The 20,317-nt window shown below is 45.8% G+C and overlaps 1 protein-coding gene across 1 annotated transcript in view; it reads left to right on the forward strand.

Annotated features, from left to right (window-relative positions):
- Positions 1-19,494, forward strand: part of ift172 (intraflagellar transport 172) — a 28,433-nt gene extending 8,939 nt beyond the window's left edge. The window contains exons 19-47 of the mRNA XM_035774973.2: positions 162-246; positions 746-838; positions 980-1,057; positions 1,201-1,449; positions 2,043-2,121; positions 2,330-2,450; positions 3,853-3,997; positions 4,237-4,326; positions 4,557-4,654; positions 5,388-5,523; positions 5,681-5,797; positions 6,943-7,085; positions 7,486-7,579; positions 7,810-7,874; positions 8,441-8,621; positions 11,087-11,196; positions 12,358-12,487; positions 12,689-12,787; positions 13,228-13,337; positions 14,107-14,170; positions 14,807-14,893; positions 15,004-15,231; positions 15,355-15,471; positions 15,577-15,672; positions 15,971-16,030; positions 16,319-16,417; positions 16,672-16,825; positions 18,157-18,248; positions 18,719-19,494. Coding sequence (XP_035630866.2) covers positions 162-246; positions 746-838; positions 980-1,057; positions 1,201-1,449; positions 2,043-2,121; positions 2,330-2,450; positions 3,853-3,997; positions 4,237-4,326; positions 4,557-4,654; positions 5,388-5,523; positions 5,681-5,797; positions 6,943-7,085; positions 7,486-7,579; positions 7,810-7,874; positions 8,441-8,621; positions 11,087-11,196; positions 12,358-12,487; positions 12,689-12,787; positions 13,228-13,337; positions 14,107-14,170; positions 14,807-14,893; positions 15,004-15,231; positions 15,355-15,471; positions 15,577-15,672; positions 15,971-16,030; positions 16,319-16,417; positions 16,672-16,825; positions 18,157-18,248; positions 18,719-18,808 — 3,310 coding nt within the window. The 3' untranslated portion in view covers positions 18,809-19,494. The remainder of the gene's footprint in view (positions 1-161; positions 247-745; positions 839-979; positions 1,058-1,200; positions 1,450-2,042; positions 2,122-2,329; positions 2,451-3,852; positions 3,998-4,236; positions 4,327-4,556; positions 4,655-5,387; positions 5,524-5,680; positions 5,798-6,942; positions 7,086-7,485; positions 7,580-7,809; positions 7,875-8,440; positions 8,622-11,086; positions 11,197-12,357; positions 12,488-12,688; positions 12,788-13,227; positions 13,338-14,106; positions 14,171-14,806; positions 14,894-15,003; positions 15,232-15,354; positions 15,472-15,576; positions 15,673-15,970; positions 16,031-16,318; positions 16,418-16,671; positions 16,826-18,156; positions 18,249-18,718) is intronic.
- The last annotated feature ends 823 nt before the right edge of the window (positions 19,495-20,317 follow it).

A 20,317-nucleotide genomic window follows, 5' to 3' on the forward strand; every position in this document is an offset into this window, starting at 1 on the left:
AACGTTGAAATGTTCACCCCGGCGCTGTAGCATGGCTGAAGGCTGTCGATAGAACGCCCTCTGTGTTTGTTTTAGAGGTTATGTCAAGAGTTTTTTTGTCTGTACACATTTGTTTTTGCTGCGCCCTCAGTGTGCCTTAAGTTGTTTTGTGTGTTTTTTAGGTGCTTCGCTGCCTTGGGGGATGTCTCCAAAGCTCGCTTTCTGAACCAGACTAACAACATCGCTGACCAAGTCTCAAAGGAATACGTACGTACTGTAGTGTGTTGGTCTGTCATGCATCGCCGGTCCACACCTCCCTTCATAACTGGCAGTAGATATACTGAGTAGTGTTGGAGGCTCTAGTTTGGGTCCATCGTCATCCAGGCCCTGAGTTGGAGGCAATCCAATCCAGGTGTCCCATCTGGGGCCACGGGGCTCAGCCCTGGGTGTCTGTTGGGGCCCTTGTGTGGGTCTCTCTGCTCCCTGGAGCATGGACACATTGGCACCCCTGCCAGCACAGCTGCTCCCTGACTGGCCAGGCCAGTCAATCCATCCATTACATCACTCTGCTCCACTGGGCTATTAAACTCCATTAATGCGAATCACACACATGCATGCCCACACACGCAACCCCAGCACCTGTTTACCATTGTTGAATGCAGGGCGGCCTGCCCCAGTCTGATAGAAAGGACATGCCATTCCCTGTAGCCTTTCAGAAACATGTTGAAGTTGGTCTTATGTGACACTTGCCTTGTCTAATCTCCAGGGTGGTGATGGTACCGAGTTCTACCAAGTCAAAGCACGCCTCGCCATGCTGGACAAGAACTACAAACTGGCTGAGGTGTACTATATGGAGCAGGTAGGAGGGTGTAACTTGAATGTTGGAATGTCTGTCTAACACTATACAACTCAGTGAAGCGTTTGGTCTGTAGGGAAAGCATGAAGAGCCTCCCCAGTCTCACCGGGATGTGTGTCGATGTGTTGTGTGACCGCTCTGTAGAATGCCATTGATGAGGTGATGGAGATGTATCAGGAGCTTCACATGTGGGACGACTGCATCGCTGTGGCTGAGTCCAAGGTAAACGAACACTGAGAGACTGTACTACCCGCACACGGCATTGTTATTTTATCAGCTATCTGCAAAACAATTAATAATAATAACAGAGCTTTTCCCCCATGAAACTGTGCAACATAGCCCTTATTGAAGGAGTGTCTTCCCAGGGCCACCCAGAGCTGGACAACCTGCGTCGCAGCTACTACCAGTGGCTGATGGAGACCAACCAGGATGAGAAGGCCGGCGAGGTCAAGGAGGGGGAGGAGGACTTCACGGGCGCCATCAACCTCTACCTCAAGGCGGGCCTACCGGCCAAGGCCGCCCGATTGGCTATGAGCCGCGAGGAGCTGGTCACCAACTCTGACGTCATCAACAGGATCGCGGCTGCCCTCATCAAGGGAGAGTTCTATGAGAGGGTGGGTGTCATGACTGCTGCAAAATCACACCGCGACCTCGGCGGCTGTCGTTACACGAAGCTTCTTCAAGACGAGTATCGTGTCCAGCGACAGAGTAAAAGTCTTAATGGAATGAGGTGAAAGGTTGCTTAGATCCCGCCATGCGCTCCTGATGGAGAGGCCCAGAGCGACTCGGAGTGATTGTCTCGCAATGTGATTTGTGTGTGATAGAGAAGTTGGTTTGTCTCTGGTAAGGCAGGTGAAGTTGGTGCAGAGAGAGACAGATGTGTTCTAGCTCAGTGTCTCTGTGTACAGCGTGAACCTTTGTTTCCTGCCTGTGTCTCTGTGGTGGATGACTCCTCTCAGAACCGATGTCAGGGAAAGTGTATGTCTGTCTTAATAAAGGATGTGTCTGGGAGGATGTTAGTCGGCCTTCTGCTTTTCTCTCGGTCTGCTCTTTTTCTCTTGCTCTCTCTCTGAATGTCTCTCTCTCTCTGTTTCTTTCTCTTTCTGCTCTTGAACCATCTGGTTATGGACCAGAGGCGCTGTAAGTGACTTAATGAGAGGGAGGAAGTTGAGTTGAACTAAGTAACTTTCCTCTCTCCCATGATCAGGCAGGAGATCTGTTTGAGAAGATCAGGAACAACCAGAGGGCTCTGGACTGCTACCGCAAGGGTAACGCCTTCAGGAAAGGTAGGCCTGACACAGCACCGAGGGTGAATATAAGAATGAATATCGCCAGTGTGTAGTGGTTAGGACGAGACCATTCATACAGTATGTATTAGTTATTTCATTAATAGCCCAGTCATTATGTTGTTGACTGAGTTGGATATGAGTTTGGAGAATAAACTGTGAACTGTATTGACGTTAATGTAACTGTGACGTCTTTCCCTGAGCGGAGCTGTGGAACTGGCTCGTGTTGCCTTCCCGGCTGACGTGGTGAAACTGGAGGAGGCCTGGGGAGATTACCTGGTCCAGCAGAAACAACTGGACGCCGCCATCAACCACTATATAGAGGCTGGGTGAGTCAGCGCTGCTGTCTGCCCATCACGTACTACAAGGAGGGAGGGGGGAAGAGAGGTGTAGAGGGAGTGATAGAGTGACGGATAGAGATGAAAGGAGTTGGGAGGCAGGAGGAGGTGGTGCGAGGGGTTTGTTTATAGTGAAGTGAATGATTCATTTCCTGTGTAATCAAATGGAGGTGTTGTTCATTAGGCAGCGCAGGGCTCCAGTCCCGAGGGCAGGCTGCTTTAGATAGCACACTGGATGCTTATTGGATGGCTGGCCCTCTGGTAATACTGTGGTGGTCTGACTGACTGGCATAATGGGCCTCGCTAAAGCTCCATCCCCTACTAATCACTTACTGCTGGGAATCAACACAGGAATCAACTGAAGAAATAACCAATAAAAGTGGTTTGACAGGATTGTAACATTGAGTCTTAATTGCCATTCTAGTCTTAATTGCTCCCTGGTTGGGCTGGACATAGCCTATTAGTTGTTCCAAGTGGATGAATAAAGTTGCTTTGTATTGTATTCTTTGAATAGTTCTATGTCCTTTGATGGTGCAAACGCCTCCTCTCGCCCTCTCCTCTACCCCCCTCTTCTCCTCTCCTCTATCCCCCTCTTCTCCTCTCCTCTACCCCCCTATTCTCCTCTATCCCCCTCTTCTCCTCTCCTCTATCCCCCTCTTCTCCTCTCCTCTATCCCCCTCTTCTCCTCTCCTCTATCCCCCTCTTCTCCTCTCCTCTATCCCCCTCCTCTCCTCTACCCCCCTCTTCTCCTCTCCTCTATCCCCCTCTTCTCCTCTCCTCTATCCCCCTCTTCTCCTCTCCTCTACCCCCCTCTTCTCCTCTCCTCTACCCCCCTCTTCTCCTCTCCTCTACCCCCCTCTTCTCCTCTCCTCTATCCCCCTCTTCTCCTCTCCTCTATCCCCCTTCTCTTCTCTTCTCCTCTCCTCTATCCCCCTCTTCTCCTCTCCTCTATCCCCCACTTCTCCTCTCCTCTATCCCCCTCCTCCCCTCTTCTCTCCTCTATCCCCCTCTCCTCTATCCCCCTCTCCTCCTCTCCTCTATCCCCCTCTTCTCCTCTCCTCTATCCCCCTCTTCTCCTCTCCTCTACCCCCCTCTTCTCCTCTCCTCTATCCCCCTCTTCTCCTCTCCTCTATCCCCCTCTTCTCCTCTCCTCTATCCCCCTCTTCTCTTCTCCTCTCCTCTATCCCCCTCTTCTCCTCTCCTCTATCCCCCACTTCTCCTCTCCTCTATCCCCCACTTCTCCTCTCCTCTATCCCCCTCTTCTCCTCTCCTCTATCCCCCTCTTCTCCTCTCCTCTATCCCCCTCTTCTCCTCTCCTCTATCCCCCTCTTCTCCTCTCCTCTATCCCCCTCTTCTCCTCTCCTCTACCCCCCTCTTCTCCTCTCTATCGTAGCTGTTCCTCGAAGGCCATCGAGGCTGCCATAGGGGCTCGCCAGTGGAAGAAGGCGGTCCATATCCTGGAGTTACAGGAAGACCGGTCAGGAGGGAAGTACTACCTGAAGATAGCCCAGTACTACGCCTCAATCCAGGAGTACGAGGTAAGAGGAGGGAGGGAAGGAGAGAAACGCAGCCTTATTCCGGCTGTTCTGATGAGTCAGGGGCCTTGCAACGTGGCAGCTGGCAATGCCTACTTATTCCAGACCTGACTCCCTGCTGCCTCTGTGCTGCATGTTTGCATAAATGAATGAAAGTATTGATGCATTACTTACTTTGAGAGCTGGAATCCACAGAAAGGACTGTACAGTATGTCTCTCCCTCTCTCTCTGTGCGAACCCAGGTTGCAGAGCCCCTGTTTGTGAAGGGAGACCACATCAAAGATGCCATCGATATGTACACGGTGGCTGGGAGGTGGGAGCAGGCTCATAAGGTATGCATCCTCCTCAATGTCCCATCTTATCATCTGGCTCGCCCAGCTTAAAATGGCAGGCAGTTGATTGTAACAGGATACACTTCTGTGCTTTCTATGTTTAGTTGTGACAGGCCTGTGTGTTCTTTTAAAGTGAGATGTTATGCACAGTGAATTGGAATGACAATCACAGTGAGTTAAAGTGACGCTTGGTACGGTGTCCATGCGCACTCACACACATTGTGTCCTAGCTGGCAGCGAAATGTATGACCCCAGAGGACGTGTCGACTCTGTACATCAGCCGAGCCCAGGACCTGGAGGGAGAGGGGAAATACAAGGAGGCAGAAAGGTAACCTCTCTCTTTCTTTCTACCTCATCTCTTTCTCCCCACTCCCTCTCTCTTCCTCCCCACTCTTCTTTTCCTCTCTCTCTCTCTCTCTCTCTCTCTCTCTCTCTCTCTCTCCATCCTCTATCATTCATTACCCTCCTCTGTTTTCAACCCGTATCGACCAAAACCCTGCTGCCAATTTAATTAGGGATTTTATCACGGGCAAAGTTTGCTGACATTGGGCTACAGGGGCCTGATTTAACAGTCACTTTATCCAGAAAATTGTCTGTTGCAGTTCAGGTCAACGTTCTACTGCAACAAATTGACAAACAAAAGTGTTCAATTGCTGTGCATTGATAGCAATTTGGCCTTTAATAAGGTGCCCTGGCTGCATTGTGTCTGAAACATAATCATTACACCTAACTGAACAACCCCTCTCGCCCTCTAAAGGAGCCTGTGCCTTTCCATATTAGACAGAGTCATCTCCCTCACACGCTGCCAGCCTGCCACAAAGACCGTGTGTCACCACGTGCCCCCAACTCTGTCATCCCAATACCTGTCTATTTTATTGATCTCTACTGTGACAAATGTGGAGCAGAATTCATCATCAGCAAAGGGCAACTTCATTTTGTGATGAGAAGTTATATTTTCTGCTCGTGCTTAATTTGCGGTTAATGTAATCAGAGATTAAGAATGACTCCATTTTAGTGCAGAGCAATGCAATCAACTGTGTGTGTGACTGGAATATTCGCAGGCTGTTTGCGACAGTGGAGGAGCCGGACCTGGCCATCACCATGTATAAGAAGAACAAGATGTTTGACGACGTGATTCGACTGGTGGCCAAACATCACCCAGACCTGCTGTCTGAGACTCACCTGCACCTGGCCAAGGTCGGAGATAGGGGGCGCTGTCGAAAGAAAAAACATAAATATCATATTGGTATCAATTTGAAAAATATCTTATGAGAGGGACTCGATGTGGTTTAGATTAGCTAGGATAATTAGTTTGTCAGGTTACTGAGTCTGCGTTGTCTAATATTTATTCCAGGAGTTGGAGACAGAGTCCAGGTTTTCAGAAGCGGAGTACCACTATATGGAGGGCCAGGAGTGGAAGGGTGCAGTCAACATGTACCGTGTCAACGACATGTGGGAGGAGGCGTACAGGGTACGTGTCCACGTTAGAGCCTGACCGATATGTTTTTTGTGTGTGTGTGTGTGTGTGTGTGTGTGTGTGTAACGATATATCGGTCGGGCTCTAGCCCACATCACAAGTTGACTTTCGTCTCTCGCTGAGAGTCCCTGAGATAATGAGTGTCTGTGAACAGCAGGACAGTGTGACAGTGTGATTATGACGCCCCTGGCTTGGCCTGTAATGCCGTAACGAGGACAGTGGTCTGTGCGAACACAGCAGCACAGGATGGACGTGTTACACTGCAATACCTCTCACTGCTTACAGGCCTCCTAACACTCTCTGTAAAAACATCACCACCTGGCTGCAACTCTGCTACTTCGGCTTCCTCCTTTCTGGCCCTCCACTATACTATAGAGGCACATACACTGAGTGTACAAAAACTTAGGAACCTTCAGAACAGCCTCAATTCGTCGAGGCAGGGACTCTACAAGGTGTCGAAAGTGCTCCACAGGGATGCTGGCCCATGTTGACTCCAATGCTTCCAACAGTTGTGTTAAGTTGACTGGATGTCCTTTGGGTGGTGGACCGCTCTTTAAACACACGGAACACTGTTGAACTTGAAAAACCCAGCAGCATTGCAGTTCTTGAAACGCTCAAACTGGTGGGCCTGGCACTTACTACCATACTCTGTTCAATGGCACTTGGTCTTGCCTATTCACCCTGATTGGCACACATACACATACACAATCCATGTCTCAAGGCTTAAGAATCCTTCTTTAACCTGTCTCCTCCCCTTCATTTACACTGATGGAAGTGGACGTAACAAGTGACATCAATAAGGCATCATAGCTTTCACCTGGTCAGTCTATGTCATGGAAAGAGCTCCTAAAAGTTCCTAATGTTTTGTACAATCAGTATAAACGCACACCCTCTTTAATTAACACTCAGTTGCACATCCATTTATTAAGAGCTTCACTACAGAAATGCCATTCATCTTGCTCTCTCTACAGCGATCTCCTCTCTCAGTTCCTCTCTCCTTCACTCTGTCTCTCCCCTATTTGGCTCGCTCCCTGCTCTCAGCATGTGCAGTGAGCGACACGTGAGGTGGTTGATGGTGGGAGCTTCGAGCGTATGAATCTGTTGTTCCTAATCCTCTTCCCCTCCTACGTGTGTGGCAGGTGGCGAAGAGCCACGGGGGAGCCAGTGCCCACAAGCAGGTGGCCTACCTGTGGGCCAAGAGTCTGGGAGGGGAGGCTGCCGTCAAACTGCTCAACAAGTTCGGTCTGTTGGAGACCGCCATCGACTTTGCAGCAGACAACTGGTGAGCAGATCAATGCACTGGACTGCACTTTACTGTACTGCCTGGAACCCCATGCTCTTCAATATTGCTTTCATGTTTACGAGGTGATTAGGAATGTCCCTGTAGTCAAGTGTCCATCACTGGGAGGTACTTGAAGTATCTGATGTATTTGTTCTCTGATTGACTCAGTATGAAGCCTATGCAATAGCCTGAAATGTTCAGAAACACAGAATTTGAAAATGTCTTTATTTTCACTTTTATTGTGGTGTTTTACTCATAGTCTGAAGCATTGAATTCTATAGGCATAATCTGTTTAAGACCTTCCCCATTTGTTCCTAGGACTTAGTATTGATGAAGCTGCTGTACCTCTGTGACCTTGACTAGGGAACTGGTTTTGACCCTTCTCTTGTCCTCCTCCCAGCGCCTTTGACTTTGCCTTTGAGCTGGCTCGTCTCTCCACCAAGAACAAGATCCCTGAGATCCACCTGAAAAACGCCATGATGCTGGAGGATGAGGTAACATATATATATATATATATATATATATATATACACACACACACACACACACACAAGGTTACTCTGCAGCTTGCATAGTCTCAAAGTTTCAAAAATATTTACTCCGTTGCCTGCCCAAATTTGGGTCTGAGCGCAGTGTTTCTCCCTTCTCCAGCCATTAAATGTCACGCATGCATTATTAATCCCTCCACCACCGAGCACTGAGCCGTGATGTTTCATTTTTCAAGGGCAAGTTCGCCGAAGCCGAGTCGGAGTTCATCAAAGCGGGGAAGCCAAAAGAGGCAGTGTTGATGTAAGTGTATCAGGAGCTTTTCTCTTGTGGCGTTGGCATGTGTCCCCTACAGAAGTCAAAGCTTCAAGCCTTCCTGAGTCGACTTCAAAAGGAACGCTGGTGCCAGCACAGCTCTTGCCTCTTCCCCTTCAGAACTTCCCCTCACTTCTCTGTACATTGGTTATAGACCACCTATTAAGTGAGTGTGAGATGATGTGGTGGTGCAGGCAGACAGGTTTGGTTGGAGGGGAGCTCAACTCTCACACAGGTAGCAGAGGAACCCGAGCCCTGTCACCGAGACTGTTTGATGTCTGCTTCCTGGAGAGGGATGGGGGTGTATAGGGTGGGAGAGAACTGTACTCTATACTGTAGACAGACCTACAGTATGACAGGGCTACTGGAAGATCATTAGAGTTTTTAGTGGCATATCGTCTGGCTAATTTAAACTGGAGTTGGAGCCCTTTAATCTGTGAATAACAAGTATTTCAGAGAGTGTTTGCTGTCTGCAATCTGATAAACAAAACGTTGAACTTGAACCTGTAACAACACGAGGGGGGTTAAATCACAGCCCGGTGTGTCCCTTACAGGTACGTCCATAACCAGGACTGGGTTGGAGCCCAGAGGGTGGCGGAGGCCAACGACCCTGACAGTGTATCAGACGTGCTGGTGGGCCAGGCCAAGTTCTGCTTCGAACAAAAGGACTTCCAGAAGGCTGAGGCCTTCCTCCTCAGGGCTCAGAGGCCAGAGCTGGCCATCAAGTACTACAAAGTAAGAGACTGGGTGTTTCTCAATATGCGTTACCGTGCTCCGATCACGCATATTAGAACACGGATCGGCAAATTTCAACTGAAAATATTCCCAGGATTGTTGAATTGTTGTAACCACTTAAAAACCGCCACAAAATGTATTGCAAACAATGGTGGCTGGTTTTGAGCTGAAGCGAGCGAAAATCTTCACTGGCTTCGGAAGGAAAAGTTGCCTACTCACCTCTCATATGCTGCCTGACAATATTTGATCTCGACACATTTAATTAATACATGCTCTGTTCATTTCGACATGTTTAACTACCTACAATGTCCACTGTAGCATTGGAGTGCGCAGTGCTTCTCAAATGTAAATTTTTATGCATTCTACTAAACAGTCTCCATATAGACGTCCATAAAACATTTTTTTTTACTGGTACCGGGGGACCTTCAGACACCTGTGGGCGACCTAGAGCAAAACAACCTACATGTACAGTGCCTTAGGGAAGTATTCAGAACCCTTGACTTTTTCCACATTTTGTAACATTACAGCCTTATTCTAAAATGGATTAAATAAAAAAAGTTCCTCAGCAATTTACATACAGTACCCATGGAGTCCACCTGTGATAAATTCAATTGATTGGACATGATTTGGAAAGGCACACATCTGTCTATACGATCCAACAGTTGACAGTGCATGTCAGAGCAAAAAACAAGTAATGAGTTCGAAAGAATTGTCCGTAGAGCTCCAAGACAGGATTGTGTCGAGGCACAGATCTGGGGAAGGGTACCAAAACATTTCTGCAGCATTGAAGGTCCCCAAGAACACATTGGCCTCCATCATTCTTAAATGGAAGAAGTTTGGAACCACCAAGACTCTTCCTAGAGTTGGCCGCCCGACCAAACTTAGCAATCGAGAGAGAGAAGGGCCTTGGTCAGGGAGGTGACCAAGAACCTGATGGTCACTCTGACGGAGCTCCAGAGATCCTCTGTGGAGATGGGAGAACCTTCCAGAAGGACAACCATCTCTGCAGCACTCCACCAACAAGGCCTTTATGGTAGAGTGGCCAGACGGAAGCCACTCCTCAGTAAAAGGCACATGACAGCCTTCTTGGAGTTTGCCAAATGGCACCTTAAGACTCTCAAACCATGAGAAATAAGATTCTCTGGTCTGATGAAACCAAGATTGAACTCTTTGGCCTGAATACCAAGCATCACGTCTGGAGGAAGGCTGGCACCATCCAGTTTTTCAGCAGCAGGAACTGGGAGACAATTCAGGATTGAGACAAAGATGAACGGAGCAAAGTACAGAGAGATCCTTGATGAAAGCCTGCTCCAGAGTGATCAAGACCTCAGACTGGGGCGAAGGTTCACCTTCCAACAGGACAACGACCCTAGGCACACAGCCAACTCAACGCACTAGTGGCTTCGGGACAAGTCTCTGAATGTCTTTGAGTGGCCCAGCCAGAACCTGGACTTGAACACAATCAAACATCTCTGGAGAGACCTGAAAATAGCTGTGCAGCAACGCACCCCTTCTAACCTAACTGAACTTGAGAAGATCTGCAGAGAAGAATGGGAGAAACTCCCCAAATACTGGTAGCGTCATAGCCAAGAAGACTGCTGTAATTGCTGCCAAAGGTGCTTCAACAAAGTACTGAGTAAAGGGTCTGAATACTTATGTAAATGTAATATTTCCGTTTTTTTTCTAAAAACCCTGTTTTTCGCTTTATCATTATGGGGTATTGTGTGTAGATTGATGATTTAATTGAATAACGTTTAGAATAAGGCTGTAACGTAACAAAATGTGGAACAAGTCCAGGGCTCTGAGTACTTTCTGAAGGCACTGTACGTGTTTGGGAGAGTCTCACCTTTCCACAGAGGATCATATTAGCGTGCAGCCCAAAGTGTTGGGACGCTACAGGCAGAAGTTGGTAGATCGGCTGTACCGACTTCAGACGAGTCCCAAGACACTCGTAGAGCAAAACAGAGAAATCCATGGTGTTCGTCTTTCTATAGAGGGCTCATAATAGTTTGTTGGCCAACCTGACGACTTTGTGCGAAGACCGATTTTCGTGATGTCTCATGGTCTGACAAACACCGCTCTAGCTTTGTCACCTTTCACTACAGCTGCGGAAGTGCAACATCGGCAGATACGGTGGATTGAGAAGCGTCCAATGGAATTTAACAAATATCTCTAGTTTAAACTGACAGATTTTTATGGGGATTAATGTGTTATGTTAATACAATTTCCGTGGAGGCTCTACTCTATAGTTTTTTTTTCAATCAGAGGGTTCATAATCAAGTCAATTCACCATTCCCTGTGTTCTGCTATCTGGTGGTAGCTTTACAGAGAACACTACAGGTTAAACAGAATACTGCGCTCCGCAATGTTTTCATTCCATAATTCACACTGGTTGTTTTGCTGGATGTGCTTCGCAGAGTTTGGTGCCCCCCGGGTACTTGAGTGTTGTTGTTTTGTTGTCTCAGGACGCGGAGATGTGGAGTGATGCCATGCGGATCTGTAAAGAGTACCTCCCCAACAAACTGAGCGTCCTCCAAGAGGAGTACGAGAAGGAGGCTGCCAAGAAGGGCTCCCGGTGAGCAAAACACACATTAACACCTGTGTTTTTTTACATCACATGTTCCTGGTTATTTTAACGTTTTAATAACTCTGCTTGTGGTCTTGGAGAGGCAGAGAAAATGTGTCTGAATGTTACATGTTAAACGAGAAGGAGAAGAAAGAAAGGGCTATGTACACACTGTTGTGATGTGGTCTGTTATTAATCTAGATGCTCATTGGGTCGGTGCGTTATTAAAACATGGCAGCTTTTTATCCTAAATTAAATCCATAATGAGCAGCTAATTAAAGTGCAGACACGCAGCGCCTCTATCCGTCTCCGACCATCATTTCCCTGCTTTTAATGACTTGTGGGAAAACATCAAAGGCATGTCAAAAGGACAGGGGAAAAAAGGAAAGTAGGACATTTATTTTGCACAGTCTTCAGTTCAGGCCCCAATTGAGAGTAATTCGGCCCTCTTGTACTGTCAGTCATGCTCAATTGAGAGCCAGAACTCTCTAACACATGTTGCCTTTCACTTTGACTCTTGTCTCTGTCTTTAACATCACAAGGGTTGGGTTTGTAGCGCAGGGGAAGAGAGATCTAACATTTTAACGGGGGGAGTCTGTGTGCAGGGCACTGTGTAGAGCAGAGGTGTCAAAGAGATGGCCAACAAGGGGGTCCAATAGGGGGGTGAAAACAAACTCAATATACTTTAAAATGACTAAAACCAAACCGAAATGGTGTATAAATGATAATGGACCTACGTTCATACAGTTTCCTGGAAAATGTCCAGCTCGCTAATAATCACTGAAGTGAAAACTAGACCGTCAGGGAGCATTAAAAAAAGATGGATAGAGGACCATTTTTTGCACGTTTTGACAGCGAGAAAAGTTAACACATTTTCAGTGCGGCCATCCGGACCTTCGATGAAGACCGAATGTGGCCCCCTGGGGCAAAATGTCTTGTATTTGCCTTCACAGTAGTGTCTTAGAATACTTCCTTAACTTTAACATCAACAGACATGTACAGTTTTATTTCTGTTCTTAGAATGGGCTTCCAAGTCTTTCATTCCAGCTCTGTTATTCCCTACACATCCATCTGGTCCCTCGGTTGCTTAACAATGCAGCTCAGTTATAGTTAATTCATAGTGCCAAGGTTCTGTGTCTGTGTATGTGTGTGTTCTGTGTGTGTGTGCAGAGGGGTTGAAGGCATGGTGGAGCAGGCCAAGGAATGGGAGCTGTCTGGGGAGTACGCCCGGGCTGTGGAGTGTTACCTCAAGGTCAAGGACTCCACCAACGGGCCCCTTATGGAGAAGTGCTGGATGAAGGTGCACAAAAGAACTCCACGACTGGCAATGAATGTCACTATAACCTAACCCACATGTGCTGTCCTTACAAACCGACTGGTGTATGACACAAGCCTCTATCTGTGGCCTTGGATGACTGTCGTGCCATGTGATGTTCCCTGTGTGTTTCTGTGACCCGGAGTGGAGTGCTTCATTGTTTCCTGTGTATGTTACCTCCCATAGGCTGCTGAGTTGGCCATCAAGTTCTTGACCCAGGAGAGAGCTGTGGATGTCATCCACTCTGTGGGCCCTCGCCTCACCCAGCTCAGGAAGTACAGCGCTGTAAGTCACCACACACTTCCTGCTGTTGATCCCTCAATACTAACAGGCTTTTGAAATGTATTATTTTGTGTTATTTTGTAAATGCATGGTTTTAGGCTGCTGTATGTCAACAGGTATGTGAAATTTTATTGGGAAAAATGCTTTTTAGAAAATATATTATTATTGAGTGTAGCAGATAGGTATCCAACCAATGATTTTGTAGACAGGACCCTTGTGTCGCTGATACAAATATTTATTGGACAAAACTACATTCAGAAACAGCTTTTTATTGATCTAAAGGTGTGTGTGGAGGCCGTTCTGCCAACGGAAAGCGATGGTTTTGGTGCGAGTGTGTTGATTGAAAAAAAGACTTCCCCAAACCAAGGCGTCCATGTTTTATGCCTCGTCTCTGGCGTCCTTCAAGAAATCTTTTGAGATTCCAAATGTTTTATTTTCCTCAGGCGGCTGAGCTGTACCTCAACCTGGACCTCATTAAGGAAGCCATAGATGCATTCATTGAGGGAGAAGAATGGAACAAAGCCAAGAGAGTGGCCAAGGAGCTGGATCCAAGGTGAGCCTGTCGGCCAGGCCCACCACTACGGCTCTGCCTGGTCGCCCCTAACAACAAGCCTAGCCGGCTAGAATACCTCATCTGTCATTAGGCTACAGAAAGAGAAAACACACAGAGGCCTCACAGGCACCCGTCAGCTGTTGCTGCCTCTTGAAAACAACACAAGGCCTAGGACAGAGGTAGCTCCAGACCTCCAGTTAATGAATGGAATGAGATTCCTGTTTCATCTATTCTGTATGTTACATTATAGTCATTTAGGATCTTATCCAGACTGAAAGACAATAGCTAACTTTACAATGGTTTAGTTATTTATTGTACATTTTGTTGAAGCCTATTCGATTAGACAATGTGATTGCGAAATTCACACGGCTGTTGTCATGCTTGACTTAGCCTTGTCTCAACATCCCTGCTTGCTCCCACTTATTACTGTGATGCCAGTCTCATTATGCTGCTTTAGTACAGTGCATTTGTGTTGTGATTTGTCTATCTGGGGGACTATTACATGGTTGCATTGCTTCCGTGTACCCCAGCTCCTGAACAGTCATCCTACATAACGGAGGATCATTTACTTTCCTTCTACATTGTGTGTCTGTCCTAACGGCTCTGTCTGTTGGAGGCTTGAAACACTCAAAACATTCAACTCTGGCTGAAAATGATAGTCCTTATCATATACTGTAGCTGGTTTATTTGATTCTTGATTGTTTTGCCGTTTTCAAGCGCTTTGAGATGAAGTTAAATACCTTTTTTTAATCGTAATATATTCTTGTAGGTTTGAAGGTTATGTGGACCAGCGATACAAAGAACACTTGAAAAACCAAGGCCAAGCCGATTCGGTAAGTAGCTACAAGTGAACGATAATACGTATCGCAAATAATAAGCCGATTTCTCAGTCGTGCCTAGCAAGTACAGTATAACTTACAATATCAATTTTTTAGGAATAAGCTTGTGATTTTTGCGGTGGTGTACTGTTAAGATGTCCTATCATGCCACAGCGTATGCCCACCTCTAATTCCTCAACTCTCCCTGCTTCGTCCTGCTCTGCCCCCCTACTGTTGGTAGGAGATCATTGAGATGGTGGCCTATATTCCATCCACTCAGAAATCAGAGCTGAATAACAAAATGGATCCACAGTCCTTGTTCTCTTTGTTTTGCCACATCAATGTGGCTCAGTAGCACTGATGTCTCTAGTTGAATAAGGAAGTCTGCCTGCTGAAAAGAGAATGGCATATTTTGAGGGACTGTGCGTATTGTCTACATAATGCACCAAGACTTCATAATGTGGGTCTTTGTAACCATCAGGCTGGTTTTGAGACGTGTTTCAGAAAGCAGACTATTACAAGGCTTTACAAGGCCATTATTACAAGGCCATTACCTTATAAAACTACCAAATGTACTTCTGTAGTAGTGTTTCTGTTTTTTAGATAAGTGTATACTCTTAACCACTAAATGGTGATCTTCTCTGGTTTTAGCTGGTAGGAGTGGATGTCATGGCAGCTCTGGACATGTATGCTGAGAGAGGCCAATGGGAGAAGTGCATAGAGACGGCTTCCAAACAAGTACTGTGTCTACCGTCAACACTCCTCCTTTTAGTTGAATTGTCTTTCATCCTTTTCGCTGTATCTTCAGTTTCATTCCCTTACTGTTTTTATTTCTGTAATATTTGTAGAGTTACAAAATCCTCCACAAGTATGTGGCCCTGTACGCCACCCACCTGATCAAAGAGGGCCGTGCAGAAAAGGCCCTGAATCTGTACGCCCAGCATGGAGCTCCAGCCAACCCACAGAATTTCAACATCTACAAGAGGATGTTCCTGGACCTGCTGAACCTGCTGGGTAGAGACAGCGCTGAGTCCTTCCGCATGTGGGCTGACCTGAGAGACGTCATGCTTCTGCTGGTGAGTACAGGACCAGAGAGAGACAGGGGACTATAGTGACATTATCTGGTCACAGTGTATAATGACCATATTTGATGTGTATGGGTCCTTTTTTCATGGTCTCGTTGTCTAATCTGTTTGCAGTGTGAGAACCTGACCAAGTCTTCGGATGCCAACTCTCCTGCCCACGAAGAATTTGAGCAGATGCTGCTGATCTCTCACTACTACGCCATGCGATCCGCTGCCAACGGGGTTGACCTGGTATACATACTGTACTCATCTTTTATTTTACTCAGCCTGTTTTTGTATAGTATTAGCTGTGGTACACACTCACATCCCCCATCACTCTCCTCTCCATCCCTCCAGGTCAGCGTGGCTGCCAAGCTGTCCATTTCCCTGCTGCGCCACACGGAGCTCATCCCAGCTGACAAGGCCTTCTACGAGGCAGGCATGGCTGCCAGGGTAAGATAACTGCTCATATGAGCCTCAGCCAATCACGGGAAGCAGAGAGGGGCTTGGGGGAGTTGATGTTGCTAGCCCCATGGGAAATATTCAGCTCAATGTCCCCTGAGTCTGTCTGTGGTCCAGGTAGACCCATTGGAGGGGTTATGAATAATTTTGTGCATAAACTGCATTGTGAAATAGCCTATCGTCCCACGATCAAAATGAAATTATTTGTGGAAATGTAAAATCTGTTTTTTTCAACTTCATTTAGTTGTGAATGTCAGGTTGATGATGATAAATGTGATTCTCTCTACAGGCTTTGGGCTGGGAGAACATGGCCTTTATTTTCCTCAACCGCTTCCTGGATCTGTCTGATGTGAGTCTCCACCCAGCTTTACCTGAGGGGGTTTCACCTCAGCGTTAACTGAGGGGGTTTCACCTCAGCTTTACCTAGAGCTGCAGACTATTTCATTGAGCATAAAATCTTCACAAGTAGCTTATATGATCTATAGTAATATAGATTTCATCATAACAACAGTGGTATGAGTAACTATCCCACATCACATTTTTGCTTTATCCATTGTGTTTTAATTAGATTGTTTGAAGAAGAGATAGTGAGTGAATGTTGTCTTGGTGCCTGTTGTCTGTGTTGTGGTGTTTCCAGGGGATAGAGGAAGGAAACTTAGATACTCTGGACCACTCTGATTTCCAAGACACTGACATCCCCTTCGAGGTTCCTTTCCCTGCTAAGCTACACGTCACTGTAAGGCACAAATTGATTTTTTTGCTGTGTCATTATGTCTTATAACATGACAGGTCTGAAATGTTGTGGTCATGTGACTGCCCTGTACCAGTGTTAGTTTGATAGCTCAATATCATTGTGTGGTTATATTGTTGGCTTTGCTATGTAACTATATAATTACTGTGTGTAATGATGCTGTACTGGGACTATCCTGTGACAATAGGCTGCGATTGTATTATTATGAGGCTGTTGTTGATCTTGTTGTCGTGTCCCAGGATGCCCAGCGTGAGGAGATCCGTGACTGGGTGTTGACGGTGTCCATGGACCAGCGGGTGGAGCAGGTGCTGCCCAAAGACGAAAGAGACACCTACGAAGCCTCTTTACTGGCAGCAAACACGGGCATCCGCTCCCTGCCCTGTGTCATCACAGGTAGGTGGGAGAACCTCCCCTACAGAGCACCTTACCCTCTCCCGTCTCTATTGCATTACTCTGGTGTCTGGGACTGTACTATCTACTCCAGGGGCGTGAAAAGTCTTGGTGGGTTTGTACGAGGGAGCAATTACTGGAGTCTTTTACCTTGGATAATTATTTCATAATTGCCATGTTATTACTGTTATTTGCTTGCATTCACATGGTTTCATATGAACCCCAACATATGTGGTTCTTCAACCTAACTAGTTGATGGGAGGTGAGTGTACACTGTACTGGTAGGAAGAGCAGAGGTGCTGTCCAGGGTGCTGACTCCTGCTTGCTCAGAGGAGACCTGCGCCAAACCTAAATGACAGAGTGAAAAGAAGGAAGCCTGTACAGAATACAAATATTCCAAAACATGCATCCTGTTTTCAGTAATGCACTAAAGTAAAACTGCAAAAAATGTAGGTAAGAAATGAACTTTTTGTTCTGAATACAACATGTTATGTTTGGGGCAAATCCAACACAACACATCACTGAGTACCACTATTCATATTTTCAAGCATTGTGGTGGCGGCATCATGTTATGGGTGTGCTTGTCATCGGCAAGGGTGTTTTTTTAGGATAAAAATAATCGTAATAGAGCTAAACACAGGCAAAATCCTAGAGGGAAACCTGGTTCAGTCTGCATTCCAACAAACACTGAGAGACAAATTCACCTTTCAGCAGGACAATAACCTAAAACACAAGGCCAAATCTACACTGGAGTTGGTTACCAAGACGACATGGAATGTTCCTCCGTGGTCTGATTACAGTTTTGACTTAAATGGGCTTAAATCTGTGGCAAGACATTAAAATGGCCGTCTAGAAATTATCAACAACCAACTTGACAGAGCTTGAATCATTTTTCGATAATAATGTGCAAATATTGTGCAATCCAGGTGTCCAAAGCTCTTAGAGACTTACCCAGAAAGACTCACAACTGTAATCGCTGCCAAAAGTGATTCTAACATGTATTGAAATAGCAGAACATGTAATGAAAAAAATATTTCATCCATTTTGAATTCAGGCTGTAACATAACAAAATGTGGAATAAGTGAAGGGGTATGAATACTTTCTAAAGGCAGTGTCACTGACAAGACACAGTGGCGTATAACCGCTAGTTTACAGTACAGAGATGCAGTGCTATCCAGAGATACAGGGACAGACTGGTCTCCCACAACACCCAGAGGAGTGTGTTGTGTTCATGGAGGCAGTTAACAGACCCACGTACGATGGCAGATCTGTTAATTGGTTGACTATTAATATGAATGCAATCATAATGAAAGCTCTCTCTCTATGCAACCCAGGCTATCCGGTCCTGCGGAATAAGATTGAGTTCAAAGGACCTGGCAAGGCAGCAAACAAGGATGACTGGAATAAATTCATAATGGCCACAAAAGTAAGGAGTTTTTTTAATGTTAGCTCTGGAGTCTACATAACTGTGCTTGTTACCTCTGCTGATTTTAGCTGCTAGTCCATCAGCCCTTAACCACATGAAACACTTGGTTTGATTTATTATGAATCCACATTTTTAATCACGGGCACTCACACAGGTTTAGAATGTTACACTGTGTAGAGTTGAGTCTTAGGGGCCAGAGATCGGCCCATTTAATTTCAGTGTGTTTCATCATCCTTCCTGTGTGTGATTTGGATTGCGGAAGTGTGATTAGTTAAATGGACTAATGTCCACAAACAGAGATTTAAAGACCCACTTTTTGCATGTATGCCTGCTCGCATGCACACAGAGGCACAAATACACACTCTCGCGCGCGCACACACACACTCACACACATACAGTCTTCGTTGTGGTTCCCTGTATGTGTGTGATCTGATATGTGATTAGCTGGTCTGTGTGTGTCCTCCTCCCAGACCACTCACAGCCCGGAGTGCCAGGATGTGCTGAAGTTTGTGAGTCAGTGGTGTGGAGGGCTCCCCGCTTCCGGCTTCTCCTTCCACTGACAGGACCAGGCTGCTGAAAACTTCATCTCCGCCCAGTGTACCACACACCAGCGTACCCAACACTACAGTAACTTACCATCTGCTCAGAGCCACCGCCTTCTCTGAAATATTGAATCCATCCTCGCTCCTCTCCATCTCCGGTTTGGTTTTAGTGTTAAACAGTTCACATTATTCCATAACAATAGACTGATATGAGATGACCTGCTGTGTTACTGCTTCATTCATTTCTACAGTGCTGACATCAGCGCAGTCCGTACCGGCCTCCCATTGGTTACTTAGCCCCTGGTGCCAGGTTCCTGTGTCTATATCATTCAGCAGAAAAGTCCTCCTCTCTTCTTTGTGACCTTTGTGATGTGTGTATCTATGTTTTGAGTTTTTCATTCCCATTTTCTCTTATGATCCTAGTAGTGTAGGAGGAATGGGGTAGGCTACAATCAACGTGTGTGTTTCTATTTAGTTGAGAGACTTTAAAGATGCCTTTACGCTTAAGGTGATGTATCTTCATAATCAGAAGTGCTGTTATCTGTAATTAGTGTTCTTTGTTCTGTGTTTCTAGATGATAGGAGAATTTATCATAATGCACTTTAGAATTCTGTATTGGCTTTATGTATTGTTGGTTTATATGCAGTTTTGAATGTATTTCATATGTTGGAAATATAGTTAAATAAAAAAATATTCTGAACCAATTTCTTTTTTATTAGACTTAATAATATATATAATATAATAATATAAGTAAATGTATGTCCACCTGGGAAATGACTATACCATTAGGCCCCATTGTTTTTGCTAATTTAGTTTGTGTTCCCATCCAAATACGGATCATTGACTTCTTCCCAACATAATATAAATATATGTTTATGAACATTTTTATTTTAAGAGATTTCAAGTGCTTGTGTGAAAATTATACATTCACAGAACCCACAGCCGCTGTGTGATGGGCAGGTCTTGCATTGAGTGTATGCATCTCCTCAGAAAGATAGCACCGAGATATCTTCTTTGTCCAAATCTTTCAGGGAACCCACCCTATGTTTGTCTTCATACGTGACAATGTTTTTTTTCCTCAGCATCTTTCTATGTTGGATATTTGTTTAGGCAGCCTACCATTTTATCATCCATACAAATTCTTCCAGAAAACCTATGGTATGATATAACTGTTCCGTCCCAAATTATCTGATTTTATAATTAGATTAGCCTATACATAAAAAACTATAACCCGCGCCTATAAAGGTTGAATTAAATACAGGCTTATCCTACCTCAATGCAGTGCGTAAAACCATACACAGTTTACTTTTACGCACCGTCAAATGTGTTTCTCACAGTGCCTCCTCAGTTAAGCTACTTCCAAAAATAAAAAATAACTCCTAGTTCACCAAATTTTGCCATCAGTGTCCGCACTAAGTTGGGCTATTAGGTGTTTGAGGCCTAAACATTCAGAATCAGAAAAGCGTTGAAGAAACTGAGGCACATTCAACTATTCCGTATAGGCCCAATTTCATATTGGCTGCATGA

The sequence above is a fragment of the Oncorhynchus keta genome, chromosome 8, assembly GCF_023373465.1.
Source record: "Oncorhynchus keta strain PuntledgeMale-10-30-2019 chromosome 8, Oket_V2, whole genome shotgun sequence".
NCBI lineage: Eukaryota > Metazoa > Chordata > Actinopteri > Salmoniformes > Salmonidae > Oncorhynchus > Oncorhynchus keta.